General features: G+C 36.6%; 1 protein-coding gene across 1 annotated transcript in view; it reads left to right on the forward strand.

Moving 5' to 3' along the window:
- Positions 1-21,877, forward strand: part of POLA1 (DNA polymerase alpha 1, catalytic subunit) — a 210,001-nt gene that overhangs the window by 85,123 nt on the left and 103,001 nt on the right. Inside the window, 4 exon segments of the mRNA XM_009276922.1 lie at positions 557-688; positions 2,723-2,897; positions 10,289-10,470; positions 12,241-12,372. Coding sequence (XP_009275197.1) covers positions 557-688; positions 2,723-2,897; positions 10,289-10,470; positions 12,241-12,372 — 621 coding nt within the window.

Raw genomic sequence — 21,877 nt, forward strand, 5'->3', positions numbered from 1 at the left:
CCAGCTTTCCCCAGTTTATGTACTGAGCATGACGTCACATGGTATGGAATGTCCCTTTGGCCAATTTGGCTGTGCCCCCTCCCAGCTTCTTGTGCCCCTCCAGCCTTCTCAGTTGGTAGAGCATGGGAAACTAAAAAGTCCTTGGCTAGTGTAAGCATTACCTAGCAACAACTAAAACATCGGTGGTTATCAACTTTGTTCTCATCCTAAATCCAAAACACTGCACCAGCTACTAGAAAGGAAATTAACTCTATCCCTGCCGAAACCAGGACATAATGTAATTCATTTTTCAGACAATAATTGTAAAAGCATCCTCTCATTTTATTAATAATATTTGTAAAGTATGAAGGACTGGTACCTAGACCTTAGTGTCTGCAAAATACCTTTATTACAATTTTTTCATCTTACTTTTTTGTGTTGCAAATGTACTCGTGAGCAGTAGATGGATGAAGATAGCTACTATGTAATCTTGCCTTCTAAAGTTCTGAGTTGTCCATCACTGAAGTAAAATACTTTTCTCGTAGTTATGTTTCTGTTTCCTCCTTTCATCTCTTAGGCATTGACAAAAGATCCACAGGATTATCCTGACAAAAAAAGCTTGCCACATGTGCATGTTGCCATGTGGATAAACTCTCAAGGAGGCCGAAAGGTGAAGGCAGGAGACACAGTGTCATATATCATTTGTCAGGTAAAAATGTCTTTATTTATAGCTAAATACTAAGTATTGTTTTGAGAGATGGCAAAGAAAACCAACTCAATTCCTGGAAAAAATGTTTTGGCATTTCTTTGTAGTGAGATTATGTTATAGTTTAAAATAGTCAGTTTTCTGTACTAAATTTAGTTTTAAAGAGCCAGAAGAACCATTATGATGAGCTCAGCTCATCTGACTTTTTCCATATAGTGGCTGATAAAGTTTCCCTGAATTAATTTCTGTTTGGAACGAGAACTTATTTTTAAGGAAAAAATCCAGTCTTTGTTTTAAGGAGAAGAAAATTCTGGTGGTGAAGAACCTGTCGTTCTTGGAAAGCTAATTGGTGGTGGGCTAAGTAGTGTCATTGTTATTTCCAGTCTCAACCTGTGTCTTTTCTATTCATAGTCATTGGATCTGACAGTACCTCTGTTAGACAGACTGGGGAATTTGAGAAACTTTCTGTTTTCAGGTGTTTATCCTATAAATGCTTATTGTTATCTCACAAATATATACTCCAGCTTGGATTTGCTATTAAAAAAAAAAAGTGTAGGTTGGATTATATGGACCAAGGGATCTCTTATGCCAAACTGATAGACTGGGCAATGTGACTTCTACAGTGGACCACTATTTCAGCTCCTTCATTGTTAAAAACGGAAAGATACTGTTTTTTATTTAATTGAGAGTTCTTAGCCTGGCGTGGCGAAGCTGCCAAGACTTACAAGAGCTGGGCCGTGGGTACGGCTGAGCAATGGCACAATACAAGAGAAGAATGTACTTGTTGAAAGAAGGGAGCTGAAGGAATTGCATTGTAATTATTTTTGCAAAGCAGCTGGATGAGCTGAATAGTCCTAAATTAATTTTGTTCTGAATACTAAGTTGTCTGAAAGGAGTAGGAGGGACCAATGGCTTGTAGTCTCTCTTTATTAGTGATGGGTTTTCAGTCCATGGTTGCTGACCCTATTGAAGCCAGTAGCTCGTCTTAACTGAAAAATGAAGGTGTCATATGTTAATGCATTAGTTTTTTATTTTGCTGTAAAAAAGGCAAAAAAGAGACTGTACTTAGCAAAAAATAAGCTGTGGTACTCCCCCCCCATCCCCATTAAGGTTTACTTCTATTACTGAATGCTTGCTAAAATACTACTTTAAGTTCTGCTCTAAGATTTTTGACACACATTAAAAATAAAGTTTCCTAGTGTAGTTGTGGACTGGGAATACAATTCTACAGGCTGAATGAGTTACCTTTTCCAGAAGAGTACCATCTTCTTAGAGTTGATACTTACTTCCTCCATGAATACTGTTTTCAATTTAATTATTGCCTCCCCAAATCGAATTATTTTCTCCTTACCTTCTTCTTTCAAGTTGGAGAAGAATGTAGTGTGCTCTAACCTCTGAGTAGTGTTTCTCTCTTGGCTTGAGATGTCACTGTGTATTTCTTTCAGTATTTCCGAATATTTCAGAATTTGCTCTTTCAAATCGATACTATTGCCTCTGCCATTTATTCGCATGCCAATGAGCGATGGTCCATTCTCTGACCATTCTATTTGTTTCTTTATAGAACCGAAGAATATAAATTTTCTAGCAAAACAGAATCAGTTTTGGTATCCACGACTTAGAATTTGCTTGTTGTGCAAAATGATAATGCTAGTTTAGTACGAAGTGAATCCAAAATGCATGCCCTCTGTGTATTTTTAACTGGGCTGATGGTTACAATGTGTTTTCATTGTGCATTTCAGAATTGACAGATGGGACTGTTTACTCTGTCTACTCTTACTGATTTGCACGTGTAGGCTGCAATAATACAAGCTGGGTTTACATTCTTGAACTTGCTAGTTGATGCCAGCATCAGCAGTGCAATTTTTTTTTTACTACTGCTGGATTTGTGTTGGATGCATAATAGATCAACCAAAAGAGAGTGACTGTGTAACGATTTTGCAGTAAAATAATGCATAGTATTTGAAGCATAATCCTTTGTATAGACTGAATGTGGATTTTACTTTTTTCACACTTTGTTTCATGTGTCTCCTGTCTTAGGATGGATCAGATCTCAGTGCCAGCCAGCGAGCATACGCTCCAGAACAGTTGCAAAAGCAAGACAATCTTACTATTGATACTCAGTACTATCTGTCACAGCAAATACATCCAGTAGTTGCTAGAATATGTGAGCCCATAGAGGGAATTGACTCTGTTCTTATTGCAACGTGGTTAGGTAAGTATTCTAAATTCAGTTTATTTAAAGAATTACAAGAGACAAAGTGGGAAGTTTTAATGCATGTTTCTTAACAGAAATGCTTCCCAGAATCAGTCTTTTTACAATGAACAGTAGCTTGTGTTACACAGTCTATAGAAAGCAGCTTGGATGTAAGTGTATTTCTATGACTTTCGCAGAATACCATTTTTCAGAAGGTGCTCGTTAACATGAATGTAATCTTATAATCCTTGTTCAGAGTTGCAAAAATTTCTGTTCATAAATGACAGTACTATTGCATATCTTCGAGATTTTCTTAAGTTACTATTGTAGTTCTGGAGCATGCATCCAGAACTAGCATTTTTCCATAGAGAAACCCTAGCATCTCTAGCGTCTTTCCAGGGAGAAAGCAGTCACAATTATTATGAAAAAACACAAATTTTTAGTAGGGTGTAAATGAAGAATTTTGTTTGCTAGAACTGATCTAGTGGATAATAGAAACATAAAACCTTAGTAACAGTCTTGCCTGCTCCATATGGAGAAATGAAGTGGCCAAAAAAAAAAAAGGGCTATAAAAAATGTGACTAATGCTAGTGACCCACAGCATCACCAGTTTTTATTCAAATGAGCAACAGGGAATTGCTCTTGTTAAGTTGTTTTTCCTCTTAAGAGGATGTCAAAGGAATTAGAATTAGAGATTCTTCTGCCCAGTTGCCTCTATCTTCTACATTCCCTAGGCTTCTTACCTAGAAAGAAGTACAAGTGTTGAAAAATTGTTAACAGTTCTATCGGGTCTCTTTCCATGAAAATACAATGCTGTGTGTGTAATCCTTTTAGTGTTGTTTCCTGCCTAAAAGTGATTCACCAACAGACATGATTGATCTCCTTGATAAACAAATTTTGTGATTTGTATCCCACATCTAGTTCATTATTTTTAAAACTGTTACTCAAGGACACGGAAAAAGTTGTTACTCTTGCTGGCTGCTGAGTTCTTGACAAGACTCTCCTCTCCCACAAGAAAACATTTTTAGAGAGTTGCACTGTGTCAGTTTAATAATCTCCTGTTTGATGCTGTGCCCATGTCTAAAGGAAGGTCAGACCTGCAGAAATGATTTTGTTCAGAATTTTGGAATGCTCAAAGGAAGAGTTAGTCCTCAACATTTGGTGTTTAGGTAATGGCCAAGATCCAGGATTTGGTCACTTAAAGCCAACTGGCAGCGTGTTGCCTTCAGGACTGTTCACCTGGGACACTGCATCTCTGTAGCTTCCTTACTAACAGAGGGTTCTGCTCATGGTGAGCTTGCAGTTTGCACTTAAAATGTGTGCAAGTAAGTTCCTGTCTTGTTGCTTCTCAAGAAGGGTGATAGCCATTAAAGATCTTCATCTCCCAAGACAGTCTGTGTAACATGCAGCTTTTTCCACCCCCATTTCCAAGTTGACGGTAAAAAAAAAAAAAAAGAAAAAAAAGACAGGAATTTTGCTTTTTCTGGGAGGCTGCAAGGGTATTTCTTGGAGGCATTTGATGTTGCAGTGTGTCCTCAACAGCTCTGGTGCTTTGAGGAGGTGTCAGCCCTGTTTCACGCATGCAGGCTGACCATACAAATCATGCTGTTTGTGGCAGGGCCTTGATATACAACTTTTCCTTGATGTCAGAGTGGACTATGTGGTATGCCTCACTGAAAAGGTCAAGCACTCTTGGTTAGGTTGAAGTGGTTTAAAATAGGCGGTAAACTTGTACTTCATTTCAGTAAAAGACAGGAAGGATTTCTGAACCTAATTTATTTTATTTGGCAAAGATTGTTAGTCTTGTAGAGTTAAGCTCAAATTCAGAGTTGTTCCTTATTCACAACAGGTTGGATTTTCAGAAAAGGCTGGCTGCCTTCAGGCACCTAAATTAAGTGCCCAGATCTTAAGAACTGTGCACCACTTGACAGCATCTACTGTTTGCAAATGCCTATGCTGCTTTTTGCGCTATAGTACGTTCAAGATGAAAATTTCTTTTATGGTCTATAATAGCATCATGCAGCTGAGAGTTTATTAATAGTCCACAATTGTCAGTCTGAAAACCTGTATGTATCTATTACAATCTTAGATCTGAAATGTGTTCAGTTTGACCTTGCTGTGCTGTAAAAATGTTATCTCCTTCTCCAGCTTTGTTTTCTTGGGAATGCTTAAATTGAGCTTGGGGGTAAAGTCAGGTCTTTTTCAAAACTTCTGCTCTACTTAGGTCTTTATATACAGCACTTAATCAGAGTCGTACATAAATTGTTGCAAGGTGAAGTTATCTTACAGCTTTTTTTTAACAGTACTGGAGGGACAGTCAAGTGGCTTTGTTTCAAAGAAATTTAAAATAGTTTACAAGATACCAGAAGTGTACAAGATACTTGAGCCCAGCTTGCTAAAACAAGCAAACATGAAAACTGTTTACTGTTCTGTGTTGCCACGTTGGGCTTTTTTGCTTAGTATTTTCATCACGTTACACATCCAAATTCCTGTCGTTTTTCCTATCTTGTTGCAAAAGAGCATATTTTTCTGTTCTGAAGAAGAAAGCTGGTGTTCTGGAGGATATCTAAGTGTCGTATCTGTGGACCAAAACTTGGTTGCATTCTCATTGTGTGTGTCTTCCTCCGCCTGATCTGATTTATTGTGTTATGTAGGGTATGTGTCTGTATAGGGAGAATGGTTGTAGAAAAAAAATCTCGGTTTCATATTTAACAGAATCTCTTTGTAAGGTGAATATTTCACTGACATGTCACCGCGTTAGTCCGAGTAGATAAAATTGAGCTCTGCTTAGGGAAGCTTGGCTCATACCAAAATGGTGAAAAGTTCTTTGTTCTGTCTGTGCTCAAAGCAAGTTATTTTAAGCTATTTTAGACGCTGAAGAACAAAAGCAAATAACCACACCTAAAAATTGCAGAGAACTCCTTAAATACCATATTCATTCACTATGGAATCAAGCTGAAAATTGCCTTTTGTTTTTGGACGTTGTAGGAGGTCTGCCTAGCCTTTGAGAGATGGAAATTCATTGTTCCTAAAAACGAGAACCTCATGGGCATACTCCTGCATTCACTCTCTTTTTCTTGACATTCTCGAGGAAAAGCAGTGACAAGATAAGGATTGTCAGGGTTTCTGAAGCTAAGTAAAGTGTGCAATCTGATCAGTAATATTATTCAATAAATCTGATCTTCTTAAATGCTTGGAGACCTTACTTCATCCTGAAGATACCTATAGCTTTTAAACGAAAAGAACTGTAGTGGCAGAACAATTCTCTTAACGTATTTAAAGTAAGGGGTTTTTGTTGATACATAAATACTGCTCCTTGTCTCAAAGAAAAATCACATCTTATTTCTGTGTTGTCAAAAGTATCTAAACATGATGGAAGCAGAGTCATTTAACCATGGGAGTTTTGTAGCTGTTACTGCATGCCATCATTTTCTCTAAATTATGGAAGTTGCTGACTGCTGTCCTAGGCTGTGTCATGGTCTTCTGAAAGAGATGTGTGCTGCTGCCTTACAGGTGGATGTGCACGTTGGTGCTCTGCAGATTGCTTGGCATTTGGGCATTTCTTCAGAAGGCTGTCTAATTTTAGGGAGTCATTACTGGGTCCTGATGAGGCTTGTCATTAAGAGTACTTCGCAGTACTGGTTCCTCCTTCCACGCAGTGTCTGCATGTTAGCTGCTCCTTGTAAGGAAACCCACCACCACCTTAAAGATACTGTCTTTTTTTTTTTAATTCTTCCTAGAGAGTTATTTAATAAGTGCTTTTTATATAGTATTTGGCAGCTACTCAGACTGACTCCTGACAGCGACCAGGACAGTTGTGCTCTCCTTGTGGCACGCAGGAATTACATCAGGTTCTGTCTTTTTTTATTGGTTTTCTCATGTTAGGGAGTGAAGCAAGAGGAGAATGATGGAAATTAAGATTAAAGTAATGACGAAACTTCATGACAATACAGTAATAAACCCCAAAGCGTATGAATTTTGCTGTTTGTGGTCTAGCTGGGTTTTTTTGAGATGCTCTAGACCTGCTTAGAAACTGAGACTTGCTAAAGCATGTTGCGTCTTCTGACTGCGCAAGAGGCCGTTCTGAGGACCCCACGCAGAAGGCACGCTAGCCTGGCAGCGCAGGAGGATCTCTCTGAGAAAAATAAAAAAGCGTGCGTTTCCGAAGGGCAGAGGCCTCGGCCGCCGCCGCGTCGCCCTGACTGAAATGCGCGGCCGTAGCCTCGAGGTGGCAGCACCGGATGCCGTTTCCCTGCGTGCCGTTTCCCTGCCTCTCACAAAATGTCTAACGGGCAAAGGTGCAGGCGGGGAAACTTTCCGTGCCTCCCGACTAACCTGCGGTTGAAATACGAAATCCAGGGAAAAGCCCTCGGGCTTTGTTCAGCGGTCCGCGGGGAACCCGGCCATCGTCCCGCCAAGCCTCTCCCCGGCGGCTGAGGCTCTGGGACGCGCCTGCCTTGCTCCGTGCTGCGCTTCTGTTCCCCGGGGAGGGTGCAGGCACGGGGGATAGGCAGGAGTGTGTGTGGAAAGACGCGTAAAAACCATCTGCAGAAATGTTATTTTTAAAATACTGCGATTAGTAAAATTTATTTGACCTTTTTTCAGTTTCTTGAGTGACCTCTTTTGCTTGCTAGTTAGTAAATGTTTTGGTAATTCCGTTAAATAATTCAGGAACAAGTCCTGGAACTTACTTTTATTATTTACTTTCGTCATGCTAGGTTCATCAGCGTGTTTTTAATGTTACGTTTCTTTGTCATGCGTGCAACCTTGCAGTTTTGGTGAGGTTGGAAGGCTTACCTGTGGTGCAGGTAATTTAATGATAGCCCTGAAGATTTTCATGCCACAGTAAGTCGAAGTCCCCTTGACTCTTCCCCCCCCCCCCCCCTTGATGTCTTGGGAAAAAAAAAGAAGAGTTCAAAGAAGTTCACTGATTAGTCTCATTCCTACTCATTAAAAATTACCAAAACCGGGTTGTTTTTTTTTTTTTCCCCCCACCCCTCAGATAGTCCCTGTTTTGTTTACCGAGTAGAGTAATATGACCAGTGTGACCTGGTCCGAGAGGATACCAGTTAGTGTGTTGAAATGGGTTAACTGAACCAACTAACTATTCCTGAAAGGAGATAATAGATAAAATAGGCCCCAATTCCACAAGATAATTAAGGTAGGCATGTTCTTTAAAAGCCTGATTTGTAGTCCCTTTGATTTCACTGGGGCTGTTCACACACCAGAAGTTAGATGTACACTTGAATCATCACAATATTTTTCCTGTTGTTTTCTCCAGCCAAAACAGCTAAGAAAGTTCAGAGATAGGTGTGATTTAAATTCTTCCAATGAATAACTTTTTTTTTTCTATTAAATTATTACCAAATGTCCAGATGCTTATTTCATGTCATTGGTTTTGACTCAATATTGGAAAACTGCAGTTGTCTGAAGACCAGAATTTATCTCCTTTTATCTTTTATTTAGTGAACTACTTTACTCTATATTTGCCTTTTGGGAAACAACCAAAGATAGACTTCTAGCTGAACTTTAATGGCGTCTGTATCGGAAAGTTGCAATGATGTTTTTTCGTTCCACTTCTGAACTCAGAGTAAACTGAGAATTTTTGTTTGTATTCACCATTACTATCTTAGATCCAACCTACTGCATACTTAGTTATTTTTTGCAAAATCTTAATACTAAACTCAAGTCCCCTTTCTAAACCTTTTCTCTACTACCTGTGTGTTGCAGAACATACTCTCAGTTTCCTAAAGCAGCAAATATATTACCAATCCTTTAAAAAAAAAAAAAAAAAAGAAAAGAAAATTTTTTTGGGGGGTACCGTATGTATTAGAGTGTAAAATAAGCTATTAGCAATGTTTTTTGCTTTGTTTGCTCTTCTTTTAATGAATAGTAGAGAACTGTATTAAAAGTTTAAGAACCTCTTGGAAGTGAATTCTTACCCTTATGCACTGACATTTGTTTATTTTGATAAAATTAAAAATGGGAAGATTGATTAAATTTTAGTGAAACCCCTATTCTATCAAGAACCAAATAAACTTATTTGGCAATGGAGTTTTTCCTTGCCCTTGAATTTGTTTTATGATTGCAAAATAGAAATTCAGAATAGCGATAGTAAAGTCACACATATAGATTGTTTTTACATAAAAGATTTGATATCTTAATGTATAACACAACTGTTTTATATGTGCAATAATATTTGTCTAGCTTAACTGAATATTGTTCCCAAACATTGTCTTTAAGTCTCCTGATACTGTATAGTAAGGTTAAGAAGAACTGTAAAATCTAGCTTCACTTTCTATTTGTAATCTTTCTTGCTCTTTTTATAGTAATTATTTCATTTGTTATTGAAATTTACACAAGATATGGCTTAATACATGCTAATCTGTTACTTGGCTTAATTAGTCTCTGTTAAAAATACTTTTAAAAGTGCTTCTCTGATGTTTTCTTCTTAATTATAAAGTAAGCCATAGTTTTCTCAACGTTTTCATCTGCATGCTCATTTGATTAGTTTTTTTTTTCTCGCATGTGCTATTTGCTAGAGTTAACAAAAAAAACTGTAAATGGGATACATGGACTTTTAAAAGGTTGCACATGACAAAGGATGACAAAACCCGTGGGTTTTTATTAAGTTTACTTTGGCAGTCTTAGTCCTAGAGCAGTGAACTTCGTGCTTGCTTGCTTATTTACTTATTTGTGGTTGAATCAGTATTTTTAGGATCTCTTTTGTGTATTTATTTGTTTAAAATCTTGAGTTCTGGCAATCAAAAATAAAGCATTTTGTCTCCAGCGCTGCCGTTTTAAATGCTGCTGCTGAATTTTAACCACTGCATTAGATTGAAACCTACATGCTGTTAACCACTGAGCCAAAATGAAATCGACCACTGCATTGAAATCAGAGTTGGCAGTTGTATACGGACTTGAAGGAGTTGGTAATAGCAGTGTACCCGCGTTTCTTTAATGGGGTTTTATTCTCTGTTTTCAGCTTTAATGGTGCCATTTTGATTTAAAGACTGTTTCTTAATAACGATGCACGTTTTTATTGAAATATTTTCAATGTAACTTAAGAAGAAAATAACAATAAAGCCGTCCGTTAGGAGTGGTTTCCTCAGAAACAAAATGTTCTGTTGCATACTCTCATGACAGTGCAGTGTGCTTGTTTTATTTATAAAGCAATCTTGCGTAAGAAGATAAGTAAGATTTCTTCATGTTTCGTGAACCTTTATTCATGGTTAAAAATTGTGAAGTGTATTTGTTTTATAGAGGAAGTTTTGCTAAGGAGAGATTTTCAGCTTCTGAATTTACATTTTGTAACTTTCTTTTGAATCTGCTTCACCAAGCATATGAAAAATGAGCCTACTTGCATGTTGACCTCTTAGTCTTTTGAAATTCTTGTTTCTTATTAATAGGACTGGATCCCTCCCAATTCAGAGTCCATCACCATTACCATAAAGATGAGGAGAATGATGCCTTGGTTGGTGGCCCAGCTCAGCTCACTGATGAGGAGAAATATAGGAATTGTGAAAGATTCAAGTTTTGCTGCCTCAAATGCGGAACAGAAAATATTTATGACAATGTCTTTGATGGTTCGGTTAGTTTTTTTTCTGTTTCTTTTCTGCTCATCAGTGAGAGAGAAAAATACTTGTAGAGAAAACGGCTTTTCAGATAGGATTCATATGATGTAAGAAAAGATACCATATTGTTTGAGTCCTGCTATTTATAGCTTTGGAACAGAAATTTGCTGATAGGATAGTGCTGAAATATTTTTCCCATTTTTGCATTTCAGCTGTGTCGTCTAGCAGAACATGTGAGATTATCTGGCTTCATTAATCTGTTTGCCCACAGTCGTCAATGATCAATCTGTTTGCCCACAGTCGTTGCTGTAACTTTTTAAGGAATCCTTATCTTAACACCTTAGTAACTTCCAGTTCTCTATTTAATGAAACTTTTGTATAGCAATGGCAATTTCTTATTCTAAATCATATTAATTGGAACAAAGTGTTTTTGAAACTTATGTTTATCTTGCTACATCCCACCTCCCTTCTTGACAGTAAGGTTTTTCTGTGTTATCTTTCCTTCTGTCTTTGTGTATTGAACATAAAAAGTCATAGGGGTACATTCTTGTTGAGAAGTTCTGCCAAAAAATGTATCTCTGACCTTGGATCACAACTTGAAATAGGGCCAAGTATTTAACTCTACAGCGATGTTATGTATGTATTAGTCATTGGCAAATTAGCGAGCTTCAGAGTAGTGAAAACCTTGAAACTGAAAGCAAATAAATCTTTTATCTAAATTAAAAGTAATTATTTTAAGTTAATTTGGACAAACAGCAGATGTTTTGCATTTTTTTGAATCAAAATAAAGCAGTCTTTGGAAGCAAGTAAGAGGGAAAAGACACACATTCAGTGATACTTTGTGAATCCTTGACTTTTGTTCATTACAGCTGTAAATAAGATAGTTAATTGCATGTAGGCTTGACAACTTGCAGATGGTCTAACTGGAGAGAAGTGGATGTCAAACTCATTAAAAAACCAAAACAACAAAAAAACCCCACCAACCAACAAAAGAAACCCCTAAACCAAACCAAAAAAACCCCTTCCTTTCCACCTGGGATTATTCAGTGTTGTGGGTGAGGGTTTAGCCAAGATGGCTCACAAAAGCCAAGTCTTACCTTGAAGCAAAGTTTTCTAAAAGTTGTGTAACTGTCCAACCTACCAGGCTGATCTTATTTTAATGAGAATTCTACCACCTTAATTTCAGCTGTTCGCGCATCACTTCCAGGTTCTGAAATTTTAATGTCAGGTGTTCAGGAAGTTTTGAAAGTAAGGGGAATGAGATGGTGTAAAACTGTAAGAGCTATTCTTTGCACTTGGAGAAAATAAAAGATGATCATGTCATTCTTGTTCAACGATGTTTGTCTCTACAGCCCTGTTGGTAATTTCATAATTGGTATCTACAAGGTTCACTTCAATGTTCTGATCAGTGGGCTTGGGCAGGACTTTGATGTCCCTGATCAAACAACAAACCTGTGTTGTCTGGGGGGACACGAGGGAGTGTGATTTGTCCATAGATTAATTTTTTTACTCAACATCATTTTTTGAATGATTAACTTCGTAGCAGGTGAAGCAGCATGTTCTCCAAAAGACCTTTCATTAACAAGAGAATGGGAAAACTGTAGGTCAGAGAATTCTTTGTATGGGTATGGCCAACTGTGATGAGAAGAAAGAAGGCCTAGATATTAGAGGCCCTTTAAGACTATTATTTTTAAAAAATATGTGTTATTAGTCTAAACTCCTGTGATAACTTCTGCTACCATCATCTGTTGTAATGATGCATGCTGTTTTTACACTTCTGTTTTCAGGGGCGATTTATTGAACCCAGCTTGCAAAGGTGCAGTAAGACTGAATGTGAAGAGCCTCCTTTCAACTATGTGGTTCAAATGAACAACAAATTACTGATGGATATTAGACGATACCTCAGAAAATACTATAATGTAAGTATTCAGAAAATATTCTACCATATGAAATGAGTTTTCTAAGTGGTGCTGAGTTTTTAGTGACTGTCATGTTACTTTTTTTTTTATAGTCCAAGGTAATAGCATGCAACGTCAAAACCCAACTTTATGAAAATAAAACAGTCAATGATTTCAAATACTAATTTAGAATGTTTGTTTTCTTAGTTCAGTCTCAAGTCAAGATAGTCAGATGTATTTAAACTTTTTTGTGTGTCGGCATTATTACAGATGTAGTAGCTCTGTTTTCCAGATTTTTAGATGAAAAAGTGCAGAGAGTTGATTATCTTAATGTTTTTGAGAAAAATCTATGAAGCCTATCAAATATGCAGATATCAGTTTCTCATGTAATTGAAATCTGATTCTCTTTCTCCAACCTAATTTGATGTATATTGTGTTACATTGTGAAAAGGAAAACTGAATGTAGCTCTGTAAAAATTCTTTGAAGGACAGTAGGAAGGGAAATACTATGAATTAGTTCAGTAAGTCAAGATAGTCAGATGTATTTAAACTTTTTTGTGTGTCGGCATTATTACAGATGTAGTAGCTCTGTTTTCCAGATTTTTAGATGAAAAAGTGCAGAGAGTTGATTATCTTAATGTTTTTGAGAAAAATCTATGAAGCCTATCAAATATGCAGATATCAGTTTCTCATGTAATTGAAATCTGATTCTCTTTCTCCAACCTAATTTGATGTATATTGTGTTACATTGTGAAAAGGAAAACTGAATGTAGCTCTGTAAAAATTCTTTGAAGGACAGTAGGAAGGGAAATACTATGAATCTTTCTTCATAATGATGGGGAGGGGAAAAAAGAGGAGAAAGGTGGGTAGTTAATTAATTTGATACAATTCTCTTTTTGGGGGGGCAGTGCAAGAAATCCAAAGTGCCAGTGGTAGTGGTTGGCTTTGTATGGCATTGTGGGAAAAAAAAAAGTGTAATACTTGAAATTCCCATCTTCGCCCTGTCCAAAGTGTTGACTGGTTAGGAAAAAAAACACCATGATTTTTAAATTATATCAGTATGTTTTGCATCTCTAATATGCCGGAAGCATCATACTTTGTGAATTGGCAGCTAGCCATTTTGGTCAAATTTTCATAGATCTTCTCATCCTATTGCCTGCCTGCCTTTTTTGGTTGTCCAACATTGCCTGTTTTCACAGCTTCAGGGCAGACATCAATTTTGAAGGCACTCATAACCTTTGGGTGCTCATAACCTTTGATATACTCAAAAATGTAAATTGTTTGTGAAAATCTGGCCTGTAAATGAATGGCTTATCTAATTAGTGGTGTGTTTTCTTAAGTATTTTGCAGACAGCAGCTACAATGCTAAGAATTATCATTATAGTTTAATACTAAGTGTGCAGTTTGTGTTATCTTTCTTCTATGTTAGTTCTTATTGCAATTGTACGTAAGTGTTTTCTAAGCTCTTTTCTGGAAATGTAATACTTTCTGAATGTATAAATACTTCTTTTGAAGGTCTTTGCATCAAAAGGAGCACAAAACTTTCTTAGAGTATTTAAATTCAGGCAGTATTTCACAAGGTGGGGTAGATGGTTCCTTTCCGTTTAAGTTAAAGGTAGATGACTTGGACAGGTGAAGCTACCAAAATGCAAGATCTCACGTTACTTTATTGCAAAGTCCAACTGGCTGCAAAATATATATTTTATATTTATAATATAAAAATAATATTACATATTATATTAAATTATACAATGTGTTATTAAATAATATGTCAAAGTAATATGTTTACACAGACTGCATTTATATGAAAGTTACTTCTGATTAACTTTTTATATTTAATGTATGTACATTATGATAATACACAATGCCACATGCTAAGTAATTTCTGGCATATAAAGTGCTAGAAAACATGTGCATAAGATGTGCAATAGTAAACTTGACGAATGAAGGAAGATACATTTAAGGGCAGGAAAAATTCTTATTACTGCTAAGAACAAAACATGGTGTAATAGTTAACTCTGTTTTTTTTTTTTTTTTTTTTTTAATTAAGACCAAGCTGTGAACCAAACTGAAATGTTTGAGTATTGAACATTACAATTTGCTTACATTGTATTAAAATCTATTAAGTATCTTACTACATGGTATATAGGATAATGAAGTGTCCTTCAAAAGGAATTTCTTTGTCCTTGTAAGTAAAAGCTTTATAAACTCCGTTATATTTTTAGTACTGAGAATTTACTTTTAACCTAGTTAGCTATAATAATAAGGTTTAAAACTACTTTTTGACTGTGGAATGCATTCAGACTCTAGAAATGCAAGATTATTTTCACTGTAAAAAGTAATTTCCAAATTGCACAACAATTTTCGTTTTGCAAAAGGGCTTTCCACGGAGTTGGGCAAGTAAACTTTTTGTCCTGTTAGCTTTTAGAAAATCAGATGCTGTGAGTTTTAGTTTATTCCTTTCATCAAGTACTTGTAGTGACTGTATAACAGCTGGAGTTGAAATTCATCAAATGGGTGTTTGCACTAATATATATAATCCTATAAGCTATAAAGACACACCCAGAAGTAGTATGGCAAAGAACTGTCTGAACAAAACATTAGGTGAAACTTTGAGACGCTTATTTAACAGTCTGCTATTGTAGTGGTTGCACCTGAAAGGCGCAGAAATAGCAATTTAAAATAGACAAATATATTGTCTAACTTTGTCACTCCATGATTTTTTTTTTTTTTTAGATATTACTGTTGTTTGTGTGTGGTCCAATGGCACATAACACAAAAACATAAAATGTGAAAATGAATTTTTTAACCTTTAAAATAATGAGCTACCTTTTAAGAAGACAGCCCTATCAAGAGCCTTTCGGCGTGATCCACAGCTTGCTGAAATGAATAAGCTTACTTTTTTTTCAGTAAGCTTTGAATCAGATTTTTTTAAAGTGTTTAAGATCATTGCATGTTGTTTCCTTTAGTCTATTGAAACGTTTTTATATGTGGCTGGGGGAATTTAGGGGGGCAGGGGGGAGCCATAAAATCTAAAAGTGGAAAATCTACTTGCCCTTTTTGGCACATGAAACTGATAAATAAATAAATACAATGGTGATATACTTCTTTCCTTTAAAAAGATGCAAATGTAAGTGCATAAATAGAATTTTGTAAGCCTCCTACAATCCCATTGTTTTTGTAAATTACTCGCCTTTATATAAAATTTTCTGTTTCCGCAATCATTTTTTGCCACTAAACATTGAAATGTTTTATATCTGTCTTCCAAAACATATCTACCATTGCTCCAGTATTTATGGATTTCTTAATGGTATTAACAATATCGATTTTAATAATCTTACTCCTAATTGTAAATATATCTAAAAAAAAATGACATGCAAAGATTTTATTTCTTTTCAGAAATGCATTATTCTATGAGAGATTGATCCTGGTCTGTGCTTTCTTTTTTTTTTCTTTTTTTTTTAAATTCTGCTTCAGAAGAGCAAATAGATGAAAAGAGAGAGAAACGCTAGCTAATCTAAATTGGGAAATGAAGAGGGCTTTTTTAAGCATGAAAATTTCATCATCTTGTCAGCTGGCAGAATGCCTGCTGTGTGGATTCACAAAGGCTAAGAATTACACTTTCATGAAATTTTCCTCACTAACTGCCCTGGTTAATTTGAAAGATAACCCACTGTTCTAATTCATTCCTCAATTGGGCGGTGCAGGTTTTATCTTTGATCTGACAAAGCATTTGTGTTAATCGTTTTGGCCCTCTACTAGACACTCTTGGGATTGTGCTTTTACAATAAATGTGTCTGTGATAGCTCTTTAGTCTATTATACTTACAATAGATCCATAGAACTGGTAATTAATTCTGTACTGCTTTGGAAATGGGGAAGAATAGGTGTAGCTCTGTCAAGTGCTGCTGGGAAGTTTGTTTAGCTAGTTCATTTTTGAAGTGTTACCCTCAGCCATCAATGAAGCATCCATGCTAGGGAATGGGTGAAGGCTGAAATATGCAAGCATAAATGGAAAAACTGACCAACTTCCGTGCATAAGGAGGGTGTCATTTCACTTATAGTAAGTGGATCTAATTATTATGATGGAAACTGTTTTGTGTTTCCCACTAGAATATTCAAATGCTCACATTTGAGCGCTTGGTAAATAAATGCCATCTCTCAGATCCCCTTTTAAAAAGCCCTATAAAAAATCAGTATTCACATCCATAAAATGAATCCTGTATCTTATTCAGCTGTGTTGAGGTGTTAGTTTTGCCAACTAAAAAGAACTGAATAAAAAAACCCAACATATTCTATATGCCATTTGAGCAGTATCAAAATTCATACTGAACTGGTTGAACTGGGAAGCTGTTGTTCCCGAAGCAGCAGTTTTTTTATTCTTGATTTTAAATATACGCCTGTGATAGTAGTAGTAGTATATTTATAGGCTAAAACCTGTTTTTATATAGATGCTCTTTATATGCTGTCTAGTTAATAGTGTGTGGCATCTTTAGATCTTTTTATGTTTTTCAAAATGCATGAAATGATGCAAACCTTAAAAGGGTTTTAAAAAATACTGAAAAAATCTTGGTCCAACCTGTATTGCACTGTTTTTGTTTTACGGTCTTTTTCTACTGGACCACTGTAACCCACAGACAGAAGTGAGTTTGAAGGCTATTGAACACTGCTAAATAACTTTATACTTTTCAGCTGCGAAAATTCAGTGTTCAATAGCCCTCAAAATTTCTCATTTCTTACCTGTGGTGGCGTGGTCTACTGCTTGCACATTAGGTCGCAGTACAAAAGCATGTTGGTACACTTTCCAAGATCTTTGAATTATTATTTTTTATATATATATTGCTGTTCTGACTGTTGTACATATGTTCTTGGGTTTTGCATTATTATTTTGCGCACTTAAAAAGGTAAAAGATTTATAAACAAGATAGTATTGTAAGAGGCAATAGCGTTCACACAGGTTTGGGATTGCATGGCATATTCGCTTAAGAGAACAAAGATGACAGGGCTGGTTGTGAACCTGGAATCTCCCCCACTGCAATCAAGTGTATTGCCAACAACCCACAGGTGTGCACCACATGAACAGGTGAAAATATGATTGTAGATGATGGTGATGACTTTTGTAATCATGTTCTCGCAACAGTCATGTATTGAAAGCTTTTTTGTTTGGTGGGTGGGTAGGGGTAAGACGTTTCTTTGGCGTGAGGGAAAGGTGCTTAGTAGTGGCAATAGTACAATATTTTATTTATCGTTGTGCTAATAGTACTCGAAGTATATGGGCATGTGATGAAGAGTAGGTAGGGCCAGAAAATAGAAGGAATTGTGACACCAGCTGATGTGGTAGGCACAATCAGATAGCTAGACTCTGCTGTCCAATTAACTCTAGTGATTATTTTGAGTCCTTCCTGTTTGTATGGAAATGGGTTTCTGAGATTTTTCCAAGTTTGAACTTGTATCACTGTAATTTTGGTTTATACATACAGAAACCGAGACGTTTATTTTTAGTACTGAAAGCTTCCAAGTCAAGGCAGAATGGAAAGCAATTGGAGTGAAAGATAAAATATTAATGTGATTCCATACGCAGTTTACTGGGGACCTGAGAGAGGGAAGGGAGGCTGCCACCAGATTATCAGGAGTTTTCTCCCCCCCCTCCACAGTAGCACTTACTGATTCTTTCCTTGATTGAGGTTGACAAATGGGTTGTACGTGGAATCATGTTTTGGTTAACCAGGAGGGAATTAGAAATACCTTGATTATTGAACAGAGCAGTCAGTATTCTACCATCTGAAAGCGTTATACATCTGTCTTTCTGATATAAATTATGTTTATTGAATAATTAAAGATAACCCTTTGGTCACCGTGTATAGTGCATTTTGGGGATGAGTAAGCAGCTATTTGTCACAGCACTCATAGCGTCTTATTAACTGGAATTGATTCACTATTATTGCAACTTCTCCATGATCTGCCCTGTAAAGGAATTGTTTGTTTTAGACTTACAGCATCAATATGATTTTTAGTGAAGTGTTTCAAAGTAATGATCGATATGTCTTTACAAAGGGTTTAACTCTCTTCATTGGATTTTACTAGCCATGATAGACATGCATCCATCTCACTGATGGTTGAGGGAGGCTGAGTGTGACTCCGCACTCCAAATTTTAGCCACTGAGCATGAGGGAACATAAGCAAAGGAGCAGTATCTGTTTACTGTTGATTCTTCCTAGTGCTTAGTCCACAGTCTGGTACCTTCCCAGAGAAGACTTAATGACACTAGGTATCTCTCTCAGCTCTTCATAGAAAAGGCTCCCCAGGCTGGCCACCACATGGAACAGGTTCTAAGAAATGGGGGTTGCTTCAATAGAGTAAAACTAACTTTGTAATTTCCTCTCTAGGTAGAATACAGGAATGTAAGGGCTTATTATCACAATAATTTGTCTGCTTAGGCTTATAAATGGCAGTATTGTGAAGATCATGTTACAGGAAGTGTGCTCAGAGGTAAATATGGTCATGGTTATGATTGCCACCAAGTGTGTAATGTTTACCTAGGTGATTGAATCACTCATCTAATAACAAGATGTTGCTGTCTTCAGAGGATTACAGAAAGCACTGGCTTTGAAGGTACTCTGTCGGAACTGATCTGTTGCCCCAGTGAAAGCAATGATGAATTTTGGCAACGCTTGGAGGCATGTTTGTGCTGCAGTATAGAGATAACGTTGCAGCTCCGTGTATCTGATCTGGCTTTAAACTGACTACAAAGTACATAGCTTTGGTGTACCAGTAGCAGTATTTGTTCTGAGATTCTGTAACCAAGAATTTAAAATTTTGGGCAAATCTGTGCAGCCTATGGAGAGCTCTGCCACAACTGCATTATTAATGGTGCCTGAGCAAGCTACTTTGAGAGTGAGCGAGCAAATGTGCCCTCCTTTGGATACCTTGGATTGACAGAAGTGTTATGGATGCTGTATAGCTTTGTAGGATTTGCTTCTTCTGAGACTATTTTAATAACAAATCATGAATCACAAGAGGATTTATCACAAATCACTGATCTTGAAAGGATCAATATTCATCTTTCTTCTTTTTACAGTAGTTTTAGAGACCCATTTAAAATCTGTTTAGGTTTTTGTTATTTTCAATTTAAATTTTTGATAGAAAAGAATCCCACTAGTCTCTAGTTAGAGATATTACAAGAAGCAGAAGCCCAGGTAAACTAATTAAGGCTTAAAATAAATTTTAAAACCACCAGTTCTCATGTAATTTTGATACAGTTAATGCCTTATACTGTAATAACTTGGAACAACAAATTATTGAAATATCAAACCAGATGAAGTCTGTGTTATTCTACAGAAACTTTTAATAGCACATTATAACCAGCTTGCTAGGAGATGGCACAAGTCAACAAGGTCTATTGGCCTTGAATACTTGATGCTGGTTGATGTATGCATAACTAGCAATTCTTACAGGGCTCAAGCACCTTGCATCCGTCAGGAGAACCGAAGTTAAAATTTGAAGCTGAAGAGACCATGTTTTCACTGGACATCATTCTTTTCACAGGGATAAGTGTGTTTGATGCTCGTGACCTAAAAATGATGTGGTTATCAGAAATGTTTTCCTAGAAGTCACTAATAATACAGAAATCCATGGTCCAACACTGATTTTAGAAAGTGAAAATGACTTGCTTTAAACCTTTTTTTTAAAAACTAAAGTGAGTCCATCTGTGGTAATTCAGAGTTGAGTGGGCATATAAAAAAACAAAATATGGAATTGTAAGAAATCTAAGTTACCTATCCTAAAGTTTTTTAGTCTTTATTATGAACCTGCCTTCAGCTTTAAAAGAAAGCTTAAAATAAATTTTATAGTATTTGGGAAACTAAAATATTTTTAATGCAGTTACCTTCTTTTGTAAACATTTTTGTTTGATGCTGTCTTTCATAGTCCACATTCCTGAGGATTATTGAATAAGAAAATCATGGGGTTTGGGAGGCGACAGAGGGCATACATGAAAAACCTCATCTATGTTTTCCTCAGCATGCTTTTCCTTGGCATAGTGGGAATGGGTCTTGTAGGTGTTTATTTTTTCCTACCCTTAGCTGTTAAAAGAATTATTTTCGTTTTCTTGTTTAAAGCAGTTAAAATTGTCAAAAAATATTTCCAGTAACGTGTAGTCACTGCTCTATTTCTTGGTAAAATACTTCTAGAAAAATTAAATCGGGTGTTCCTCAACAGAAGTGATTCCAGTATTCAAAATTTTATCATACAGAAGCTTTGTAGTTAGAAGGTTATTTCAAAAACTTATATTCAACTTAATTTAAACAGCTGTTTAGTTATTGATGTTATTTAGTATTTGGTGCAGCAAGAGAAAATGGATGAATGTGTAAGCATTCAAGGTTCGAACAGATCAAATGGGTAGTTCAGACCTTTCAGCTTCGTTCCTGGAAGTAAGTCATATACGTGAAAAAACCTCAGAGCAATGAGTCTGGGCAGCACTATTTAGCTAAGCTCCTCTGCCTTTGTGTCTTCCTTCATGTACTTAGGGATGGGGAAGGCAACCCCCTAGGTAAATGAGACTTCTAGGGAATGATTAATTTTTTTTTTTTTACAGTAGCCAAGAGAAGCCTAAGCAGTACCAGAGATAACGCAACAAATTGTCTATAAGATTTCCTATATCCTAGGAAACACCAGGGTCAATTCTAGCAGCCTGTGCGTGTTAGAGTTGACATTTGTTGCTCCTCTTGACTCATGAAAGCTGTACTTCTACAGGTTTGTTTAAGAGAAGAAACAATTTAAAGAGCCAGTGGAGTTTTGGATCATCTGAGATTAAAAAGAGATGTTACTTCATTTTAAGTGAGAATGATCCCCTCTACAGCAAGAAATGGCACAATAGCATTACAGTAGACATGGCTTCATAAAAAGGTTTTGCATTTGCTTTACTGTGCCTTATTTAGAAGTCAAGGTCTTGGAAGTGCTATACAGTCTCTGTTTTCTACGGAGTGCCAGTATTTCCTTCAGTGGATATATGCAAGTGGATTATTTTTATTTTTTTTAATCCCCAGGCATTAAGAAAATAACTACTTTGTATGCCTACTTTGGGAGATAGCATGATTTGAGTGCAGAACCTTATGCCAATGTGTAGTCAGATAGTAAAGCTGTGCTCCAAAACAGGTGTTGGCCCATATGTAGCATCCTATGTGTAGGTCTCTGTAAAGAGTCGCTTGAAGCTTATCAGTCAGGTTGGCTGGATTGGTCTTCAGATTATATTTCATTATATGGCATCTACTGATGGACTTTATTCCTACTTTTTAATGAACATTAGTTACTCTATTACTTTTATTCATAGGAACATGGTTTTTTTGTGCTGTCTGCTTTTTTGCAAAGTGAGCCTGGTGAATTGGCGACTCTGCCTGTGCTTTAGTCCCGTGCGTTCTGTGATGGCACACTGTTTTAAAAGCCCTTCTATTGCTAAAGATGAACCTCCCCTCCCTATTTCCACGCCATGCTGAAGGTTATTGTCTCTTCAGTCTGCCCACAGCTGCACC

This window comes from Aptenodytes forsteri, unplaced genomic scaffold, assembly GCF_000699145.1.
Source record: "Aptenodytes forsteri isolate BGI_AS27 unplaced genomic scaffold, ASM69914v1 Scaffold273, whole genome shotgun sequence".
NCBI classification, from domain to species: domain Eukaryota; kingdom Metazoa; phylum Chordata; class Aves; order Sphenisciformes; family Spheniscidae; genus Aptenodytes; species Aptenodytes forsteri.